Here is a 19504-nt window from a genome sequence, read left to right as displayed (position 1 = left end):
AAAAATTTATCCAAGACCAAAGCTCATGCTCATCTAAATTAAGGCAATTTTAGTTTATTCTTAATATAGCACTAAAGTAATATAGGACTCCAACCCCATGAAGTAACTGGGATTCAAAGTCACTATAGCTGGAAACACATTACAGATTCTGAAAATCACTCTTCTTTTGCTTTGTTATAATTTTAAAAAAATTCTTTCTTTAAAGAATCATGAACCCATGCAATTTTTCATGTTGAATGGGTCTTATAAATCACATCACAGGACTAACCAGTGCGGTTCATTTGGTTGCGTGTCATCCCGTGCACCAAAAAGGCTGTAGGTTCTATTCCCAGTCAGGGCACATACTTGGTTGTGAGTTCTATCCCTGGTCGGGGCACATATGGAAGGCAAACAATCCATGTTTTTCTCTCTCTCTCCCTCTCCCTTCCTCTGCTCTAAAATCAATAAAAAAAATTTTTTTAAATCATTTCACAGCTACTTCATTCACTTTAGAAATGAAAAAAATTAAAATTTAGAGAGATTAAATGAGTTTACAATTAAATGTATTACCTAATTTACAGTCTCAAAATAATATCACAGCACACATATGAAGCCTTAGTCCCCTCCTATACTCTCCCCAGGGGTCAGGCTGTATCCTTACTGACCAAAGTTAAGACAGGGAAAAGGATAACCATGATGCTCAAATACTGAAATATCAAAGCGTATAACCCACACAGTATCAACCGGCTCTATCACAAAGCTTGAGGTTAAGCCAATCAACTGCACTTTAAAAATATTTCAAAGTAAAAATGACGGCACTTTTCAGAAATGCTTATAGCCCCCTAGCATTACCTAGGAAAATGAGCATCTACAGTTCCATCCAAAGCCAATCAGTTCTACTCATAGCATGAGAAATAGCAAAGCTACTTTAAGCTCAATTGTTGAGAACAGTGAATGTACCTCCCAGCCTTCAATGTGAGACTGCCATTCCTCCAACACTTCTAACTTCTCCATCTGTCTCTTGGCCTCGTTGATGTTGGAACAGACAGCTTTCATGGCTTGGAGAGCTTCCATCACGGCTGCATAGTCACTGTGTTTCCTTGGAGTCCGCTTCAGCAACTCCTGTTTATACACAGAAAACAAATCGCCCTTTGATCTTCAGCTTTCTGGTACAGCAGGTTCAGGCTGACCAGGAAATGAAAACTACAAAGATCATGAGAACCACATTCAGAAGTGACGTTACCACCTCCACTGAGATTAAGATAAAAAACAAAAGGTTGAACCAATGAAGAAGTGGTACCCTGATAACGCATTTTGCAGTTACTTTTATTTTCCCCTGAAAATTGTTTTTAAAAACTAAATTAGATTTCTCTTTTCAAATTGTCAAATATCTCACCTGCAGAATGTAATTTTTTCTAAGTTTGACTTTTGCTCCAACAGAAGTACACTTTCATATGTTAATTTCATTTTCCTAGTCTTTAACAGAATAGTAACTCTTTAGATGAATATTCCCCATAATTACAAAAATAATTTAAGTGTCTTATTTCCTAATAATTTTTAAGACATTATAAAAGCATGTCATAAATAAAACAAAACTTTTAAATAATGTCCTTGTTACTCTAACAAAATAAGTAATTTCTAATTTCCACAATACTCCATCATTAGAGAAACAATTTATGCTGTTTTCATCAATAACTCAAGATCATGCTCTGCTATGAATTAACTGCCAAATGCCCTCAATAGCTTTATTTTTCTTTTGGTTTTTGGAGAGGGATTTTTGGCTTTTTATTCTTTTTCTTTTTCCATTCAAGATAGCAGAACTAGAGTGATCTCTAATCTTTTAAATATATTAAAAGGTCTTGTTAGTTGTTTAGAAGCAAAAAATTAAACATTTTCACCCACTGTCTAGACAGTTGTGACCACATTGCTTTTCAATTAGTCATTTGTTTCCTTACTACAGTTGCCATCATCATGTAACTAACACAATTACAGAAATCCTGAGGCAAATCTTTGTAAGAATTTTAATTCTTAACATACAGTGGGAAAATATGCAGTTACTATATTCTCTGGAAGTCTGTTTTGTGTTTGTTTGTTTGTTTGCCCCTTTGCCATAAACTTTGACCTTGCAACATTACATCATTCTCAAGACAAGGTTTAAACAGTTATGCTGGATTACAAATACATATAAGAGATATGCAACGCTCTCGAGAAATTCTGAAGGGTAGAGGTATTTGTGAATCATGCGAAGGAGTCAAGTCAGTCTGCAGGACATGAGAGGGGGGACCCGCTGGAAGTGTCCCCACTGGGTATTTGCAGCGTCAAGACGGGAATTTAGATCACGTGAAATAGTGACGAGTAACAGTCGTCTCTCAGTTACCTGCTGTGAATCCAAAAATTTCAAGTTCCACAAATAAGATCAACATATGTTTTCTTAAACACACAGCCTAACCCCCTAACATTTTTCTCTGAGTAAACAAAGTCATCCAAAATCAAAGAGACCACCCCCCAGCACAATTTTTCAGCTGATAGGACCAGAAAGAAAAATATCAACACCAAAGTATCCACTACACAAGTCAACACTTTTTCATGTTTGTGAACATAATCTTCCAAAAATGGGAAAGGATGTCATCTCTCCCCTGCTTGAAGGGGCTCTGAAATAACCTCTTTTTTCCTACGTCAGGAAGTGGCCATGATCCTATCTTTTGAAAGGCTAGCTCAAGCACTCGAGGGCATCCCTTTCCAGAAGTGAGTGATTTAGCACAACTACTTGCCATGCTGCACTTCTCTTAATATCACTCTGCCTTCCGACTCTTAAAACAAACCAATCCCTGGGATTCCAAAACCTAGGCCAGGAATAACTGCAGTGATGAGTACAGACACAAATCTGAGTCACCAGCTTGGAAGTCTGAAGGGACTCTCCCAACGACAGGCGTCACATCTACACCAATCCTCCCTACCCTCTTGACTGTGCCAAAACTCTGCAGAACTGGAGATCCCTGTATTAGCTCCTCTCTATGGCTTACCCAAGCATCTTTACTTGTTTTTTCAGTAAGGAGAGATGCTTTTCGAAGAAATTTTACACAGAAACCCAATTTATGCCAAAAGTTATAGTAAAAGGTATATTTTTAGTTCAAATGTGTAACATTTATTTCTTGAAAAGTAAATCAATAAGAATACCAGTTAATATGTCCATAGCATTTCAGAGTATTTTTAAATTTGGATACCAAGTAATAAATAATATATTAAAATAAATCATAATCAAATATATATGAATAATAATGGCTAACATTTATAGTACATATACTAACTATGCTAAATGGCTTATTTAAAATAGCCCAAATAACTATTAGGTAATAATTTATACTTGCATATATATGTAAATATACACAGATACATACATACATACATGTACACGTACACATTCTTGTAGATATATTTTGTCATCATTATTCTGATTCACAAGTGAAAACCCAAGGCTTTAAGAGATGACATTATGTGCTCAGTCATACAGCTGTAAGCAGAATACTTAGGACTTGAACTCAGAACTCATGTGCTCAACCACCACCCCAAACTGCCTATCCTGATGCTAATAGTTCCAAAACCCACCCTTTCCGGAGTTACTATTCTAATCTATTCACAGGCCCTTGCAGAACAAGCAGTAATTCATACTTTACAACATGTTTTTCATTAAAAAAATGTTGGTCATTATAATGAGGCAATGTCCCTATGACCATTATTGAAGCATTTCCTATCTTCCAGAGGCAGTATTTTCAGGACACTGTCATTCTGTCCATCATTTACTGTCCCATGTGATGCCAGGAGCTAATTCCAGCATGTCATAAATGCAAGAAGTTTCATCAAAAGGTTGATGGGACTTGGGGATTCAGCAGGGCTGAATACATATTATCTGCTGCTGAAATAGCTAAGGGCATTTCCCACACCTAAAGATTTGCATATATTATTACCTGCTGCCAGACAGCCGAGAGTATATTAATCTACATGTTATTGCCTTCTGCTGGTCAAACACCTGCCGAAGGCAGTTCCCCCAAAACTAACAATGCCTACTGTATACCAAACCTTAACCTTTGATATGTATATCTGCTTTGCCTTAGGACAATTTGTGTTAATAAAGAGCGAGGGGTCCAGAGATTCTGAGAACTTGGTTTCTAAAGCTAAGCCCTCCTCTGGCTCCCCCATGGATTACAAATTTATATTATATTTCTAGTCTCTTTATTAATTTATGCCACAGCACCTTCTCCAGATTCCTGAACCCTTCTAGACACTGGGAAAGACCCCCGGCAATGTGACCCACTCCATTCCCTAGAATAATGATTTAAATCAGGGGTGGGCAAACTTTTTGACTCGAGGGCCACAATGGGTTCTTAAACTGGACCGGAGGGCCGGAACAAAAGCATGGATGGAGTGTTTGTGTGAACTAATATAAATTCAAAGTAAAGGAGCGGAGGGGAGAGCAAGAGAACCAGATAGAACAGCCGGATCCGGCCGCGGGCCGTAGTTTGCCCAAGACTGATTTAAATCCAGGTTCTGAAATTACATAACGTTGACCTTCACTTTGCTAGCACCAATGTTAGAGTAAATCAAAGAATACACCAACAGAGAACTTACTTAACATAAAAAAGATAAAGTGCTATATAAACTGGACATAATATACTTAATGGGATCTATCTTGAAATTAATGCATTTACTCTAAATGAAACTCAAGTATGTTTTCTACAAAGAACACTTCTTGTTTCTTTTCTTAAAAGATTTGTTTCCTACTCCATATATAAATTAGTGACAAATTAGCCATTGTCCCCCAATGACTATAATATGCCCTTTCTTTAGAATATCAGACTATTTATAAGAAAATTTTTTAAAAAATAATAAGCAAAATATGCAGGTACAAGGAAAATGCTATGGTAAAGTAAACACATAAAATACCTTCAAAATGAGAGGGTACTTGCATATTCTCTGTATTGGAGTTACTAAATATCCTTCCAGGGGGACATCTGTGTTCTTCCGTCCTGAAAGTAGCATGCAGTTCTGGGGTGGAAATAGGCATAGTTAATTACATTTTTAAAACCTGTAGCTATAAAACTCACTTCTATCATGAAATTTTCCACTGAAAAGGAGTTAAAGCTGTCTCTATATAGCTCCTCTGAAAAGATCACATTCAGTCACAAATAACATTCACAGGAACAAGAAATACCTTTGCCTTTCATATTAGTTATAGTAGCCAATATGTGTTTTGGATCTATGTCTTAAAAATTAATTCATATATATTCTTCTGAGTATTAAGTCTGAGAGAACAGAACTAGAGATGGAGGAATGAATAAATGGGTGGACGGATGGAGGGATCAATGATGAATAGGTGAATAGATGGAAAAAATGGATGGAATGGTTGGGATGGGTGGGTGTGTTGATGGATGGATAGATTGATGGATGGGTAAACAACAGACAGATACATGAATGTATCCTCTTTATAAAAAGAGTGGTAGTGTTGTTTTGTAGAACAAGGTTCCATGTATACTCTACCACTGACTAATGATGCAACTGGATTGAGATACAGGACAGTTTTTATTTTTTTTCTCACAGCACTAGGAATAGCCAGGGTATCATTATTTGGAGGCCAGTTTCCAAAGCCCCAATTCCCACATTACAACCCAAAAAGGGCCAGATGACACATGCACATGAACAACAGGACAAGAGACCCGAATTTAGGAAATATAAATCTTTTATAAAAGCAGCATGGAGGTCTAACCATTGCAGAGAAGGAAGACATATCTCTCAGGCTGTTCGTGATGCAAATATTATTTAAAAGGTAGGCAGAACAGCCAGGCCAGCATGGCTCAGCATCTTCCCATGCAACTAACGGTTATGAGTTCAATTCCTGGTCAGGGCACATACCTAGGTTGCTGGTTCAATCCCCTGTTGGGGCACATACAGAATGACTGACAGATCTCAGAGGGGAAGGTGTGGGGATACTGGAAGAGATTAGCCAAAGAATATATATGCATAGCCCATGGACACAGACAACGATGTGGTGAAGGGGGGTGCAGGAGGAGGGCCAGGTGGAGGAGGGCAAAGAGGGAGAAATGAGGGACATGTGTAATAGTGTCAACAACAACAACAACAAAAGAAACACAAGAGACCCATGGAGAATTGCCTCCCAAGATAAACTTCTAAATAAACAATGGATCAAAAAAAATCACAAAGGAAACTAGACATTTAAAAACACTGAATGAAAATAAAAACACATGTCAAAATTCATGGAATGCAACTAAAGCCAAATATAAGGCAAAACTCACAGCTTTGAACACCTACATTACAAAAGAAAAAAAAGTCTTAAAGACTCAAACTATGAACATAACTGAAATTCCTCAACCAATAAAAAACTACAGGTAACATCATGCTTAATGATGAAAAACTGAATGATTTCCCCCAGAGATAAGAAACAAGGCAGAAGTGTCCATTCTTACTACTTCTATGCAACACTGTGCTGGTTCTAGCCAATGCAAAAGGCAAGAAGAAAAAAGACATCACATTGAAGAGGAAGAAGTGAAATTCCATTATCTTATTTGTGCAATATCCTAAAGATCCTCCAAAATCTTCTAGAACTAATAGAAGAATTTAAATCACAGGACACAACACTATAATACACAAGACACAAGAATATACAAAATTCAATTAAATTTCTATGTACTAGCACTGAACAATCCAAAAATTAAATTAAGACAATTCAAATCACAACATCAAAAAGAATAATATACTTAGGAATAAATTTAACAAAGTAAGTATAAGACCTGAATACAGATGCCTTAAATATGACAACAAAAGCACAGCCATAATGAAAAATAATGTCATGAACTGGACTTCAACAAAATTTAAGACATTTGATTTTCAAAAGACAATTTTTTTAAATGAACAGACAAACCACACTGGGAGGAAATATTTGCAAATTATATGACTGATATAGGAACTGTATCCAAAATAAGGCAATAGTTCAACATAAGATAAACATTGCAATTTAAATATAGGAAAAGATTTTGATGAGCATTTCACTAAAGAGAATATATGAGTGGCTAATAAACACATGAAATCAAGCTTAATATAAAAGGCCATTCAAGAAATACCAATAAAAATCACCTAGCATGGCTATAATTGGAACTGATAATACCATGTGTTGGCAAAGATACAGAAAAACTGCTAGCCTCATACTGCTGGTGGATATGGCCCAGCCACATTGGTAGTTTCTTAATAAGTTAAACATAAACGTACTATGACCCAGCAATTCTAATCTTAGTATATAACTAAGAGACTGAAAATATATGTCCGCAGAAAGGCTTGTACATAAATGTTCATAAAAGCATTATGTATGATAGCCCAAAATAAACATTTCCTGACTTTTCTACATTAATAAATGTCTCTCTCTGAAATGGCCTTTCATATGTGGTATCTTTAAGGTCCATCATTATTATAGCCACTTGTTGACCCAATGTTCATAACTGGCAATGGATGTTGGAGACCGGGTGTAAGCTGACACGGTCCTTGCACCTGAAGGGACTAGCAAGGCTGGGTCCCCTACCCACACAGTTTTCCCAGGCTTGTTTGGATGGCAGTTATCAGTAGAATGAGAGCAACCTTTCATAGCTTACCAAGAAGTCTGTAACTATTTACTGAGATTTGCTGTACTGAGAATTTGTCCTTCTGCTCTGTCTCTCCCGTAGAGATTAAGAGGAACAAAGAATACATTCCTCTTGACAGACCTCCTATTCAGTGTTTTGTGTATAAAAGGCATTACGCAGTTAATAAACTTGCTGCAGTCTCTCGATGACCTGTAGTCCTCCCGATCCTGCTCTCCTGTCTTTCTTTCTTTTCTCAATTTCCACCTCCCTACCTCAGTCCGGTTCAACCTGTCAGGCTGGCCCTGGCAAATGGATAAACAAAAATGGTATATCCATTCAATGGAATGTTATTCAGCAATAAATATGAGTGGAATGTAGATACATACTACAACAAGGATGAACCTCAAAAACATTTTCCGCAGTAAAAGAAGCCAGGCATAAAAAAGTTTACATGGTGTGATTTCATTTACATAAAACCTGCAGAAAAGGCAAATCCATAGAAACAGAAAGCAAATCAGTGATTACCTGGAGCTGATGACGGGAGTGGCGATGGACTATAAACAGGCATGAGGGACTTTTGGGGGTAACAACAATGCTCTAAAACCAGATCGTGGGGGTGGTTGTTCCACTCCACAATCTGCTGAATATCATTGAAGTCTACACTTAGAGCATATTTTTCACTGACAATTAAACTGGCCAAGTAACTGCCAAAATACGCATTTGTGTTATCCTAAATAAATTAAATACGCATTTTTGCTCCATGAAAACTGAATAAGGAAAATATGTAGAAGAAAGATCAGTCTTTAAATTTCTTTTCTACCACACCCATCGTTTGTTTCCTTCCTGTTACTTCCCCACTTACAGCTCTCTTCGCAGAAGCAAAGGAAACCCCCAGAAGTGAGGGATACAAAAGCAATGTTGAGCTTGTATAAATGTCTTCGCTCCCTGGGAACCTGTGGGTTTCACAAGCAATTCAGAATCAACCAGGAGAGGGCATTATCAGTGTGTCCACACATACTAGCCTCTCCCAACTCTCACCTCCTGCTTTTATGAAAGGACTCTAGCCTCCAGACAGGGTATGGTAAAAGCTACACTGACGCTATTCCTCAGCTCTTGGCGGGCCTGCCAACAAAGAGCAGCACATGGTAACACATAAATATGTACTTACCAAAAGAAATGTCCGGATTGTTCTAATTTTGTTAAGTTCCAGAAGCAATTTTTGTGCCTTCTCATGGTTACTACAATATTCATCATAAATACGAAACTTGTCTTTCTGTGAGTTCAAGGAAGAGTGAGTTAGAGTCATTTTATTAGCCATTTTGAAATAGTAACCTGTGTGATGTTTATGAGCAAACTTTATGAAGTGTTTAGTATGTATTAAAAACTATACCACATGTATGTATAAATACATTTTATTTCTTTCTTCTCCCTGATCTATGAAGAATAGCTGTGGAAAGCAGCTAGACATATTAATTACGGTCCAATAGGATGTGTGCAAAAACAGGTAAATGAACCACGTGGTAGGAACTTACAGAGAAGGGAGTCCCTAGCTTTGCTGAGAGGATTCATCTACAGCTTTAAAGGGGAAGTAACATGAAAACAAGGTCCAGAGAGATGAGTCCATGATTCCCAGGCAGGGAGAGGAAAGGAAGCACTGCAGGTAGAGGGACGTGTACACCAGAATTACCCAGGGCTCTAGACACACAGCACCCTGCCTTTCAGCATCACCGAGCTGGGCCATGTGTTTACGAGGAACACTGACAAACAGGAGAAACACGGCAGTAAGTGACTAAGGTCAGGAAGCCACTGCATATGAGAGATCATTTCAGAAAGATATGTTAGTATAAAAAATAAGAAAATGGTAACTATATTTAAGTTGTCATATTGCAAAGAATTTACAGTTTTATGTAGCTCCAAAACACAAAGCTAGAACCACTAGGTGGAAATTGCAAGGGAGCGATGGGCAGTGATTGGCAGACTCTGGATTAACACAAAGATTTTCTAACAATTGGAGCTGTCACTGAAAGTGATCAGGTAAAAACAAACAACCTTCACTGATACTAGAGACAGGACACTTAGTAAGAGGAGGAATTCCGCCATCATGGTCTCTAAGCTTTCCTCCATCTGTAAGATTTTATCTAATTGGCTATGATCAGCATCTATCAAAGCAGCACCAACCAAAGAGGAAGACAGAAAATGCATAGATCAAATATTGAAACAGAAGGGTGTCCCCCTGGCTGGTGTGGCTCAGTTGCTTGGGCATAATCCCGTGCACCAAAAGCCAGTTCGATTCCCAGTCAGGCACATGCCTGGGTTCTGAGCCCAATGCCCTGGAGGGGGATGTGCGGGAGACAGCTGATTGATGGTTCGCTCTCACATCAAGCTTTCTCTCTTTCTTTCTTCCTCTCTCTCTAAAAGTCAATAAAAATATTCTTAAATATACAAGAAAGAAGTGTGTCCCCTGCAATTGTAAAGACATGCAGTTAGAAAGAAACATGGAGGGCTATTTTACATGGCCAGTAGGAAATTACCAAATTACTTATTTCAAGGGATGGTTCATGTAACATTATTATATTTAAGATCATCTTTCTTGAAATATTAATGTTTATTGCATGTAACATTATATTTAAAATCATTTTTCTTGAAATGAAAAAAATTTAAATAAAAAAGAGAGAGAGAGATGGTATGAACCAGAATAAAGCAAACTTCAGAAATACTTCAGCTGAATGCATGGATGACAGGTTGATCGTGTGTCACAGAGGAAATACGCGTCAGGGTGGAAGACTCCCAGGTGCAGCCCTGAACTGAGATCGCAGCCCCTCCAGCTGGCAGAAGCCTAGGATTCTCTCAGGAAAGGGAACCGGCTGGGTTAAGTGGACACAAACATGCCTGGCTTCCAGCCGTTCGTCTTCCTTTGCCCAAGGAGTCTCTCCCATTAACATAATTATCTTTACGAAATAGTTTCTGATTACAAAAGTAACATATACAGAGCCTGCTCACTATCATATAGAAAGACAGAATTAGAAACTACATATAGGACGGGGGGATAGGGGACCAAATACATGGTGACGGAAGATGATTTGACTTTGGATGGTGGGCACACAAATGCAATATACAGATCATGTATCATAGAAATGTACACTTGAAACCTATATGACCCTACTGACCAGTGTCACCTCAATAAATTTAATAAAAAAATATGTGATGAATGAAAGGAACAAAAAAAGGAAACGACATATAGTTACCTTCATAGAAGACGAAACAGAAACTTAAAATAAACAAAAATTGATTTCAATGACAAAATACTCTTACCCATTATTAATAAAATGTTATTTGTACAGCATTTTGATAAATATGGATTCAAATTAGTATTCTGAATATTAGCATCAGTGGAATGGGATAGCACATTTTTTAGATAAAAGCTTTTTAGTTCTGAAAACAAGTTTCACTATACAGGAGGCTTTTCACTTTGCAAATCGTTTGCATACATTATTTCAGCTATTGTGCCCAAAGAGATAAAAATGATCACACAAGCATGAGGTACAATCTGAAAAAGTAGAGTTCTGGCTTGTTCTTCTGCTTGGCTCAGTATCCCTTCTGAGAAGCCATCCTTGAGAAAAATTCAGGCACAGATATCCATGTACCTAGAGTGGCTGGGTTTGTTCACCACCAGGTTTGTCACCAGTGGATTAACAAGGGAACATTCTGACTGATCAAAGGCTCCGCACACCATTATAAGAGTAAGGCTTTTCTGCCTCAAAAGAGAAATGCTCCATGTTTGAGAGAAACATAAAAATCCATTCATTATGAACAGCCTGAAAATTCATTAGAATTCAAAGCTACAGAGGATGCGAAGAACTAACTTGGGAAAATGAAAAGGCTGTTTATTCTTCACTGAATAAAATGGATGATGTGGGGCCCTCTCCTCTTTTCTGGCCTCAACTGGGAGATTTCATGGCCTTAAAAGACCCCAAACTTTTGGTGTCAGATTTTACTTCTAATGCTGAATTCCCATATCCTACCAGGCCAAAGGCTAAACCTCAAAAAGTAGGGGATAAGAGCATTTAAAATAAACAGAAATGTATCCTACAAAATGAAGAAAGCAGGTTCCCACTTCTTGCTGAGCGTTAGGTTCAGGATGTAGGCATTCTTCCACCACTTTTAAGAATTCCTTATGTACCGCAAGGATGTCTTCAATGTTTGAGAACAGAATCTGGAAATAAATGCGTAAGTAAGTACAATGGTAAAGCGAGTTTAAAAAAAAAAAAAAGTCTATGCGAGTATAGTGTTCTCTTCCAAGCTGAAAACTTCAGTGGATAGCTATCTGTCCCACATCCATTCCTTCCTCCCACCCAGCGGGCAGAGGACCAATTTTGTCTGGACGTCCTCTCTCCTCCCACACAGCTTTGGGAACCAGAAACCTATTCCTGGCTCTCCGGAAAAGTGTGAGTGACCGAATCCAAGCATGGTGGTCCCACCCCCATTCACAAGAACTGGCTGTGGGTAAAACAGGGCCGGCAGATTGGCTGGCAGGCTTTTGGATCCTAAGAAGGGTACCCTGGGATGGCTAGCCCGTTTCCACCTCTGGAATACTTTGTCTGGATAGCTATCGGGTTATTTTGCAGCTGTGGAAGGAGCAATCCAGGGGCAGAGCTGATAACCTGGATGGCAGAGGGAAGAGCTAAAGAGAACCTGGCAATTTCATTAACCTCCCTGAGTCACAGGTCCTGAACATTCTCCTCTGTCTGAAGTGCCCAATCTAAGAGCCAAAGTATCTTCAAGTCAATTTGAAAAATAGAGGTCTTTTGCAACCAAAAGCATGCAAAGTAATATACTACTACTCCCCTAGTAAGAGAATTTGAAAGTTGGTGTTTAACTTATGGGGAAATAGGATAAGGAGAGCCAATAAAATCCTGGGAAATATTTTATTTTATGTAAAGTAAAACAGCCGGTTAACATCAAAAAGAAAAATCAATGATGATTTATACAACTTAAATGAGTAATAACGACTACAGCACAATTCATTTCCATTTACCATCCCTTGGTTTTCCCCAAAGCTCTGCAAAATCACCCTTTCGTACAGTTTAAAAGGAAATGTTTATACATTTGTCTCTGAGTTGCAGATACTATTCGGAGTTTCCTTTCTGCACCAACGGACCATCCAGATCACTTGTTCTTTAGTGATCAGGGACTGGGAGCTGCATCTGCCCACATCCTATCTTCCTGAGCCACCTCCAGCAATCGCCTTACACAGAGCTCAGCTCCCTCCCTCTCACAGACACTCAGGTTCTTGGTCTGGTTTTATTTTTCTTTCTCTTCTCGAACTTGTCTCAAGGCTTGGGCAAAAACCATTTCTCTATGTCTTCTACTCCATCCTCTTCATCGCCATTTCTTTACCCAAAGTCTGGTTTTCCTTTTCTAATTACGACCCACACAAGTAAATGGCACAAGAACGTATACTGGGACTGAAGGCAGGTTAAAGAGTCCTGAAGAAACATCCCCCAGATGAAATGTCATCTAGGAGGAACCTGTGTTGGGCCCACTGTCCCTCCTCACCTTCACTGTTTCCTCTGTGACGTTTTTGTCAACTTTTGATGCTGCACACTGGTTCATTCGGTGTAAGAATGCCTGCATGGAACAAGAAAAGATATAAAGGTAATAACATTAGGTTAATGAAATAACTGTGCTGATACACTTAATGTGTTTTTTACAAGAATCCAAAGCTTACAAATCCAATCACTGCTGAATACAGTTTTATCATAAAAGGGGGACTCTGTGCATTGCTATTCCTACCTAAGAATTGTATTTCCTTTACAGTTTTGAGTCAGGGCCACATAAATGTGAATTAAATGTATCCTCTGGAGTCTCAAAGTTCTGTGGTAAATACTTAGAGTCAGATGTTTCCTAAACTTCTAAGTCTTATGAAGCACAAAAAACCAAAGTCTAATGAAAAAAGTGGGGAGGGATTTCTAATGAAAAACAAAAGGACCAGAAATTCTGAATTAACCCCTTTAGAACACAGAGAGATTGAGAAAGGGAGGGAGGGAAACGGACTCTTCAGGAAGAAATGGAAAGATGCCCCCATTTGATCCCCTCCCCCAAGTTTTAGGAAGCCAGATGTATATTTCTGGGATCAGTTCAGGGTTCTGCAGAGCCTTATGGTAGACAGATAATTTCATTAGCATTTTTAATAACCTGGACTCTTCAGGATGATCATTAAGCTTTGGTCCATAGATAAATAAGCTATTATTTTTACAAAAGGAAAAAAAAAAAAAGAGTAGAATGAGTTACTTATATTGAGCCGCAAAAGAGAAAGTTTAGAAGGAAAGGAGAAGAGGCTTTCCATCAAGCAAAGTTAATTTGTGTCCTCAAGTCATTGTCCAGTAACTATCTAATGCCCGGGTGAGGCCATTCTCTCCCTTGTCTGTCTTAGGGAGACAGACAAGGGAGGGTAAAACTGAGCAGGGCAGCCGAAACCGGCTTGGCTCAGTGGATAGAGCATCGGCCTGCGGACTGAAGGGTCCCGGGGTTCGATTCCGGTCAAGGGCATGTACCTGGGTTGCGGGCACATCCCCAGTAGGAGGTGTGCAGGAGGCAGCTGATCGATGTTTCTCTCTCATCGATGTTTCTAGCTCTCTATCCCTCTCCCTTCCTCTCTGTAAAATATCAATAAAAAAATATTTTAAAAAAAGCATTAAAAAAAAAAAAAAAAAACTGAGCAGGGCACCAACTCCCCAGGGCACAGAGAAGCTCTAGGGACTCTCTGGACACTGTAGCAAACTAAGTAAGGTCAGAATCCCATTTTTGGCATCCTAATGATTTAGAAGATTATCAAAGCCCAGATGTGGTCACAATGCTCCGAAATCACCACCCTCAAGACATTGATAGTAAGAGTATAAAATGGCACAACATTTCTGAGGACAATTTGACAATGTATCTCAAGTTTTTAAATGGGCATTCCCTTTAATTCAGCAAATGTAACTCTAGAAATTTATCCTAAGAACATATTCAGACAAGGGGTTTCGGTGTGTTCATTACAAAAGTGGAAACATTGGAAATAACATAAATGGCCATCAATAAGAGAATCATTTAATATATTTTTACACATTCACATTTTAAAATACACTGCAAAAGTATAATCATAAATGGAATGTTATAAAATTATACACACATATGTGTGTATAAAACAGTTGTCTCTAAAATAGTATATAGTGAAAATATTTACAAAGTGGTAAACTTAATATGTACAGACATATATGTACACACATACATATATACACACACATACAAGTGTATATACTTATATACATATGTGCAATGTCAGTATACTTGCATCCTGAGAAAAAATATGTAATATATACCAAAACGCAAACAGTGGTTACCTCCAGATAGTAGGAAAGCAACCTTTGTACATTTCCTTATTTTCAGAATATTTGACTATCAGCATGTTATAACTTCTGTACAAAGAAAAACAAAACTATTTGAAAGAAATAAAACAAATCAGCACAAGCTCTTACTCCTAACATTCTTTTTAGCACCATCTTTATTCCCAATTCAACCAATTCATACTTCGTATTCATAACTACAAAGACACATCAGTACTAATAGCTTCAATAGAATAAAATAATTCAGCTGAATTAAATAAAATGAAAAAGAACATAGTAGATGTTGCCTTAAATTTTTTATTTAAAAAACATGATACAGCCCAACTGGCATGGCTCAGTGGTTGAGCATCAATCTATGAACCAGGAGGTCACGGTTCAATTCCCAGTCAGGGCATATCCCCAGGTTGCGGGCTCAATCCCCAGTGTGGGGCATAAAGGAGGCAACCAATCAATTATTCTCTCTCATCATTGATGTTTCTATCTCTCTCTCCCTCTCTCTTCCTCTCTGAAATCAATAAAACATCATTTTTTAAAAATGATACAATTTTTTGAACTATTTTCTAAATTTACATTTAATTGGCAACGGAAACAGAGGTTTTGAATTGTCTGACTCTAAGTGTCCATTTAATTAGTATTACTCTGTTTAATTTTAGTTTTGTTTTTCTTGAATATTTTTCCACATCCTCATACCAAAAATGCTCTTTAGACCTTTCCATTTAGTCTTAAAATAACATGGTGGTTTAGTTGCCTTGTTTACATTTCAATATTGACCACACAGTAAACAGGTAACCTCTCATGCAAGCAAAGTTTAAACTTCAAATCTAGACTTAAAAACCTTTTGCTCATAAATTGAACTCAGTCACATCCTGAAACCAATAAATTAAAGTAAGGAGATAGTCAAAATAATTCAAAATATGAGTGAGAAGGGGAAATACTAACTAATAAAGTAAACTATGTCTTTATCTGACTTTTTATCTTCTTATCCTCCGTGACAATATGGAACTTTCTGCTTAACTGTATATGACAGAAAACCTGGAACTTATTAGCATTTCTGACCACGCGTTTATTTTTCCCAAAAGCCCCATTTTACACAACACTGAAGGCAGATTTTTGATAGTTTGTTGAGAATTCAAACTTATAAAAAACCGGTTGGTATTTTTTCACAAAATGTGTAAATCTTCCTTCTTGAAAACAGAGATAAATAATGTGCGTTCAGAATCATCCTTTAACAACCAGTATCTATAAAGTCCTTCCAGACTTTGGTGACTGGGCATTCAATCTTTCTCATATCAATCAAGAAAGCATTGATACTCTAGTCACAAAACCCTGGGAGGGAGTGAATACGCTGTTTATCTCTGCATTCAGTCATTTTCACTGGTCCAAAATTTCATTAGAATTAGATCATCTTCATTTTGATAAAAACATATTGGAAATAAGTACTGGCAAATAGCTTCTCATACCAGTGATTCTCAAACTTTTTATTGTGTTTTAAGATGTGGAAAGTTTCTTCCAAATACAGATTCCCTGGCCTATCCCCAGAAGGTCTTATTCAGCAGATTGGTTCAGGACCCAGAAAGCAAGCTCCCTAGGATGCAAATAAATCTGCATCCTGATGCAGTTGGTCTACAGACCACATGTTGGTGACCATTCCTTTAGGTTCATTCTTCCAAAGTCTGAAAAAAAAACCAGACTTTGAGAAACAAGTGAATCTGAATGAAAAAAAAAGGTTCATTTGTTTCACCTTGACTTTCAACTCTGTCAAACTTCCTCTATATACAACACCCTCTCATTCAGCCACTTGCAATTGCTAACACCACGCCAGAGGACCCTGCTCCCCAATAATGAAAACGACAACCGAGGAGTAAACAGGTCTTAATCTCCATGTCACACTTGGAGGAAGTGAGGCTCGAAGGAGTGCCTCCAGGTACCTTTCAGCGGGCAGATGTGTCAGCTTGCAGTCACTCGCCAGCATTCCCCTAACTTGATTCAGAAATCGTCAACTTGCTCCCCATGTTGTTCTCCTCTTATCGTGTATTTGGTAAAATATGGCAAATGCCATGCATGAATTAAAGTTTAAGAAAGCAAAAATGTCACAAATTTGCTACAAAGAAATCAAACGAAGGAAGAAACTGACTAAGATACAACAGGGAGATGAACACTATCCCCAGTCCCTTGGTCTGCCCACCTGGGTCACTAACAGCTCAAAAGTGAAGTCCATGATGTGTTTAACTCTCAGAGCACAACGGCTCATGTCCTCATTTCAGTAAAGTCAATGATCTCTCTCAACTCATTTTTGTCCTTTCCACTCTTTCTTTTGTCAGGCACACACAGATCTCTCAGAAGTCCCACAGATGTTCATAGTCTATACTTTTAAAGCTAGATACCTGGCGCCAATCTGAATTTCATAGTATTGTACAGGCAGTAAACCTTATTACTCCTATGACTATTCGACATTCAGAATGATCATAGCAACAACTTGTCATCGTAAAATGTGGCCAATTTCATATGGATAGAGATAGGTAAATTTTGTATATAAAGGTAAAAAGGGAAAAATTTAAGAAGGGCTACACTATTGCAAGAAATTGTATACTCATTTCATGAGAATAAGTGGGGGGAAAAAGGGTAAATATTTTCCTTTTACCTCTTGAACTTAAAACAATATTATCTCATCAAAATCCTTTAGAAGTTAAGTTATTTTGTTTTGTCTTCCTGAGGGAAAAACAAAGTCCTAATAAATGACAAAGACTTGTCATTTGAGTGTGTCTTGAACACCTGCTTGATAGTGGTACCGTTTTATTGCAATGGAGAAGTCTGAAGGAGCAGTAGGTTTGGGGATGAAAGAATCGGAGTATGCTCTTGAGTTTGAGATGCCTATTGGACACCAATGTGAAGATCTCAAGTGGGGAGTTAACTGTGCCAGTCTGAAGTTCTGAGGAGAGAGCAGAACACAAAGACAAAAAGCAGGAAATATTCACAGGCAGAAGGCCAACGGCCCCGCTCGTTGAAGAATGCAGATGGAGAACACAGAAGGCCCAGGACAGAACCTCGGGGCACTCCAACATTTAGATGTCAAGCAGAAGAAGAGAAATCAAAGAAGCCAATAAGGTAGGAGCAAATCCAGAAGAATGTGGTATCATAAAAGCCAACAGCAGGAAGTGTGTCCAGAATGAGGGAGTGGTCAGCTGCTTTAACAGTACTGAGAAATCAAGTCGTGCACAAACCACGCGTGGCTTGGCAACACTGAGTTCAGTCACTGTGGTTTTGACCTGAGCAGTTCCCAATGGAATGGGTAGAGGGGAAAACAGAGGGTGCGGAAATGGAGCTATTACCACAGAAAATGTTTTAAAGACTTTAAAGTTTTGCTGATACAGGGAGCACAGGTATGGAAATAGATTTGGATCAAGGGAAAATTTATTTTTTAAGTTAAATAATACTATCTCAATCCATCCTGCAAATCACATATTATGTTCCTTTAATATAGTGAACCTTTTGTAACCTCTCCAGTCTACTGGAGCTCACTCTTCCCTGCACACCTATTGATTCCTAATTCTTTAAGTAGGAATCCTTCCCTAAACATGAAAACATTGATAGACATGCATATTGTGGTGCTAATATTAATCTGTCAATTTAAATACATATTAACAACAAACTATTAGAAAAAATTCAACAATGTGTATGCTATGTGCCAGGGAGGTTCTTAAAAGTTTCAGTCTCACGACTCTTTTATACTCTTAAAAATTATGGAGAACCACCAAGAGCTTTTATTTATGTATCTTATATCTATCAATGTTTAATATATTAGAAATTAAAACAGAAAAGTTTTAATATTTGTTACCCAATTAATTAATTTATAAGTTTATTAAAAATCAATAATAAACCCATTACATGTTAACTATATATAACATATTCTTATGAAAAATATTTTCCAAAATAATTGAGAAGTTTGGTACTGTTTCATATAATTACAACTTCCTTTAATATCTAGGTTAATAGAAGATAGCTAAATTCTCATATATGCTTCAATTTGTTGTGATATGTTATTTGAAAACATATTTCTCATGATAGTTGGGAAAGAGAGAAATGTGTTTATTGCTATAACATTTTCATATATTTGTGGATATTCTTTAATATAACACCAAAACTAAATAAGTGGTAGTTTCTTAAAAATTAGGCATGATGTGAATTCTGAAACCATATCAGTGAACTTTTCATACTCTGTTCCATTAAAACCCATTGATCTGTCTTGCAATTTGAAGGGAATCTTTTATCCATGTGTGATTTTGTAAATTTTTTAACATTAATTAAGAGTTATGCAAACATGTGAAATATTAACACATTTCATTATACATTACCAAAAAACCCACATTCCGTTAGTTAATATCAGTATTCGACTCATTAGTAAAGTCTTTATTAGGAAATTGTCAAGCTCACAGTCATAGATATAAATTCTCCAAAACTCTAAATTCACTTGCAAGCTTGAATTTCTCATCATCAACAAATAATTTCAGTTGTTTT

At 37.5% G+C, this 19504-nt stretch overlaps 1 protein-coding gene across 1 annotated transcript in view; it reads right to left on the bottom strand.

Moving 5' to 3' along the window:
• PREX2 (phosphatidylinositol-3,4,5-trisphosphate dependent Rac exchange factor 2) overlaps positions 1-19504 on the bottom strand; it is a 225313-nt gene that overhangs the window by 158117 nt on the left and 47692 nt on the right. Inside the window, exons 2-6 of the mRNA XM_080646985.1 lie at positions 13161-13232; positions 11695-11817; positions 8773-8877; positions 4921-5022; positions 940-1101 (exon numbers count right to left, since the gene is read on the bottom strand). Coding sequence (XP_080503111.1) covers positions 940-1101; positions 4921-5022; positions 8773-8877; positions 11695-11817; positions 13161-13232 — 564 coding nt within the window. The remainder of the gene's footprint in view (positions 1-939; positions 1102-4920; positions 5023-8772; positions 8878-11694; positions 11818-13160; positions 13233-19504) is intronic.

The sequence above is a fragment of the Plecotus auritus genome (assembly GCF_963455305.1).
Source record: "Plecotus auritus genome assembly, chromosome: 11".
Classification (NCBI taxonomy): domain Eukaryota; kingdom Metazoa; phylum Chordata; class Mammalia; order Chiroptera; family Vespertilionidae; genus Plecotus; species Plecotus auritus.
Note: the sequence above shows the minus strand (reverse complement) of the source record. Positions and strands in the feature narration are given on the sequence as shown.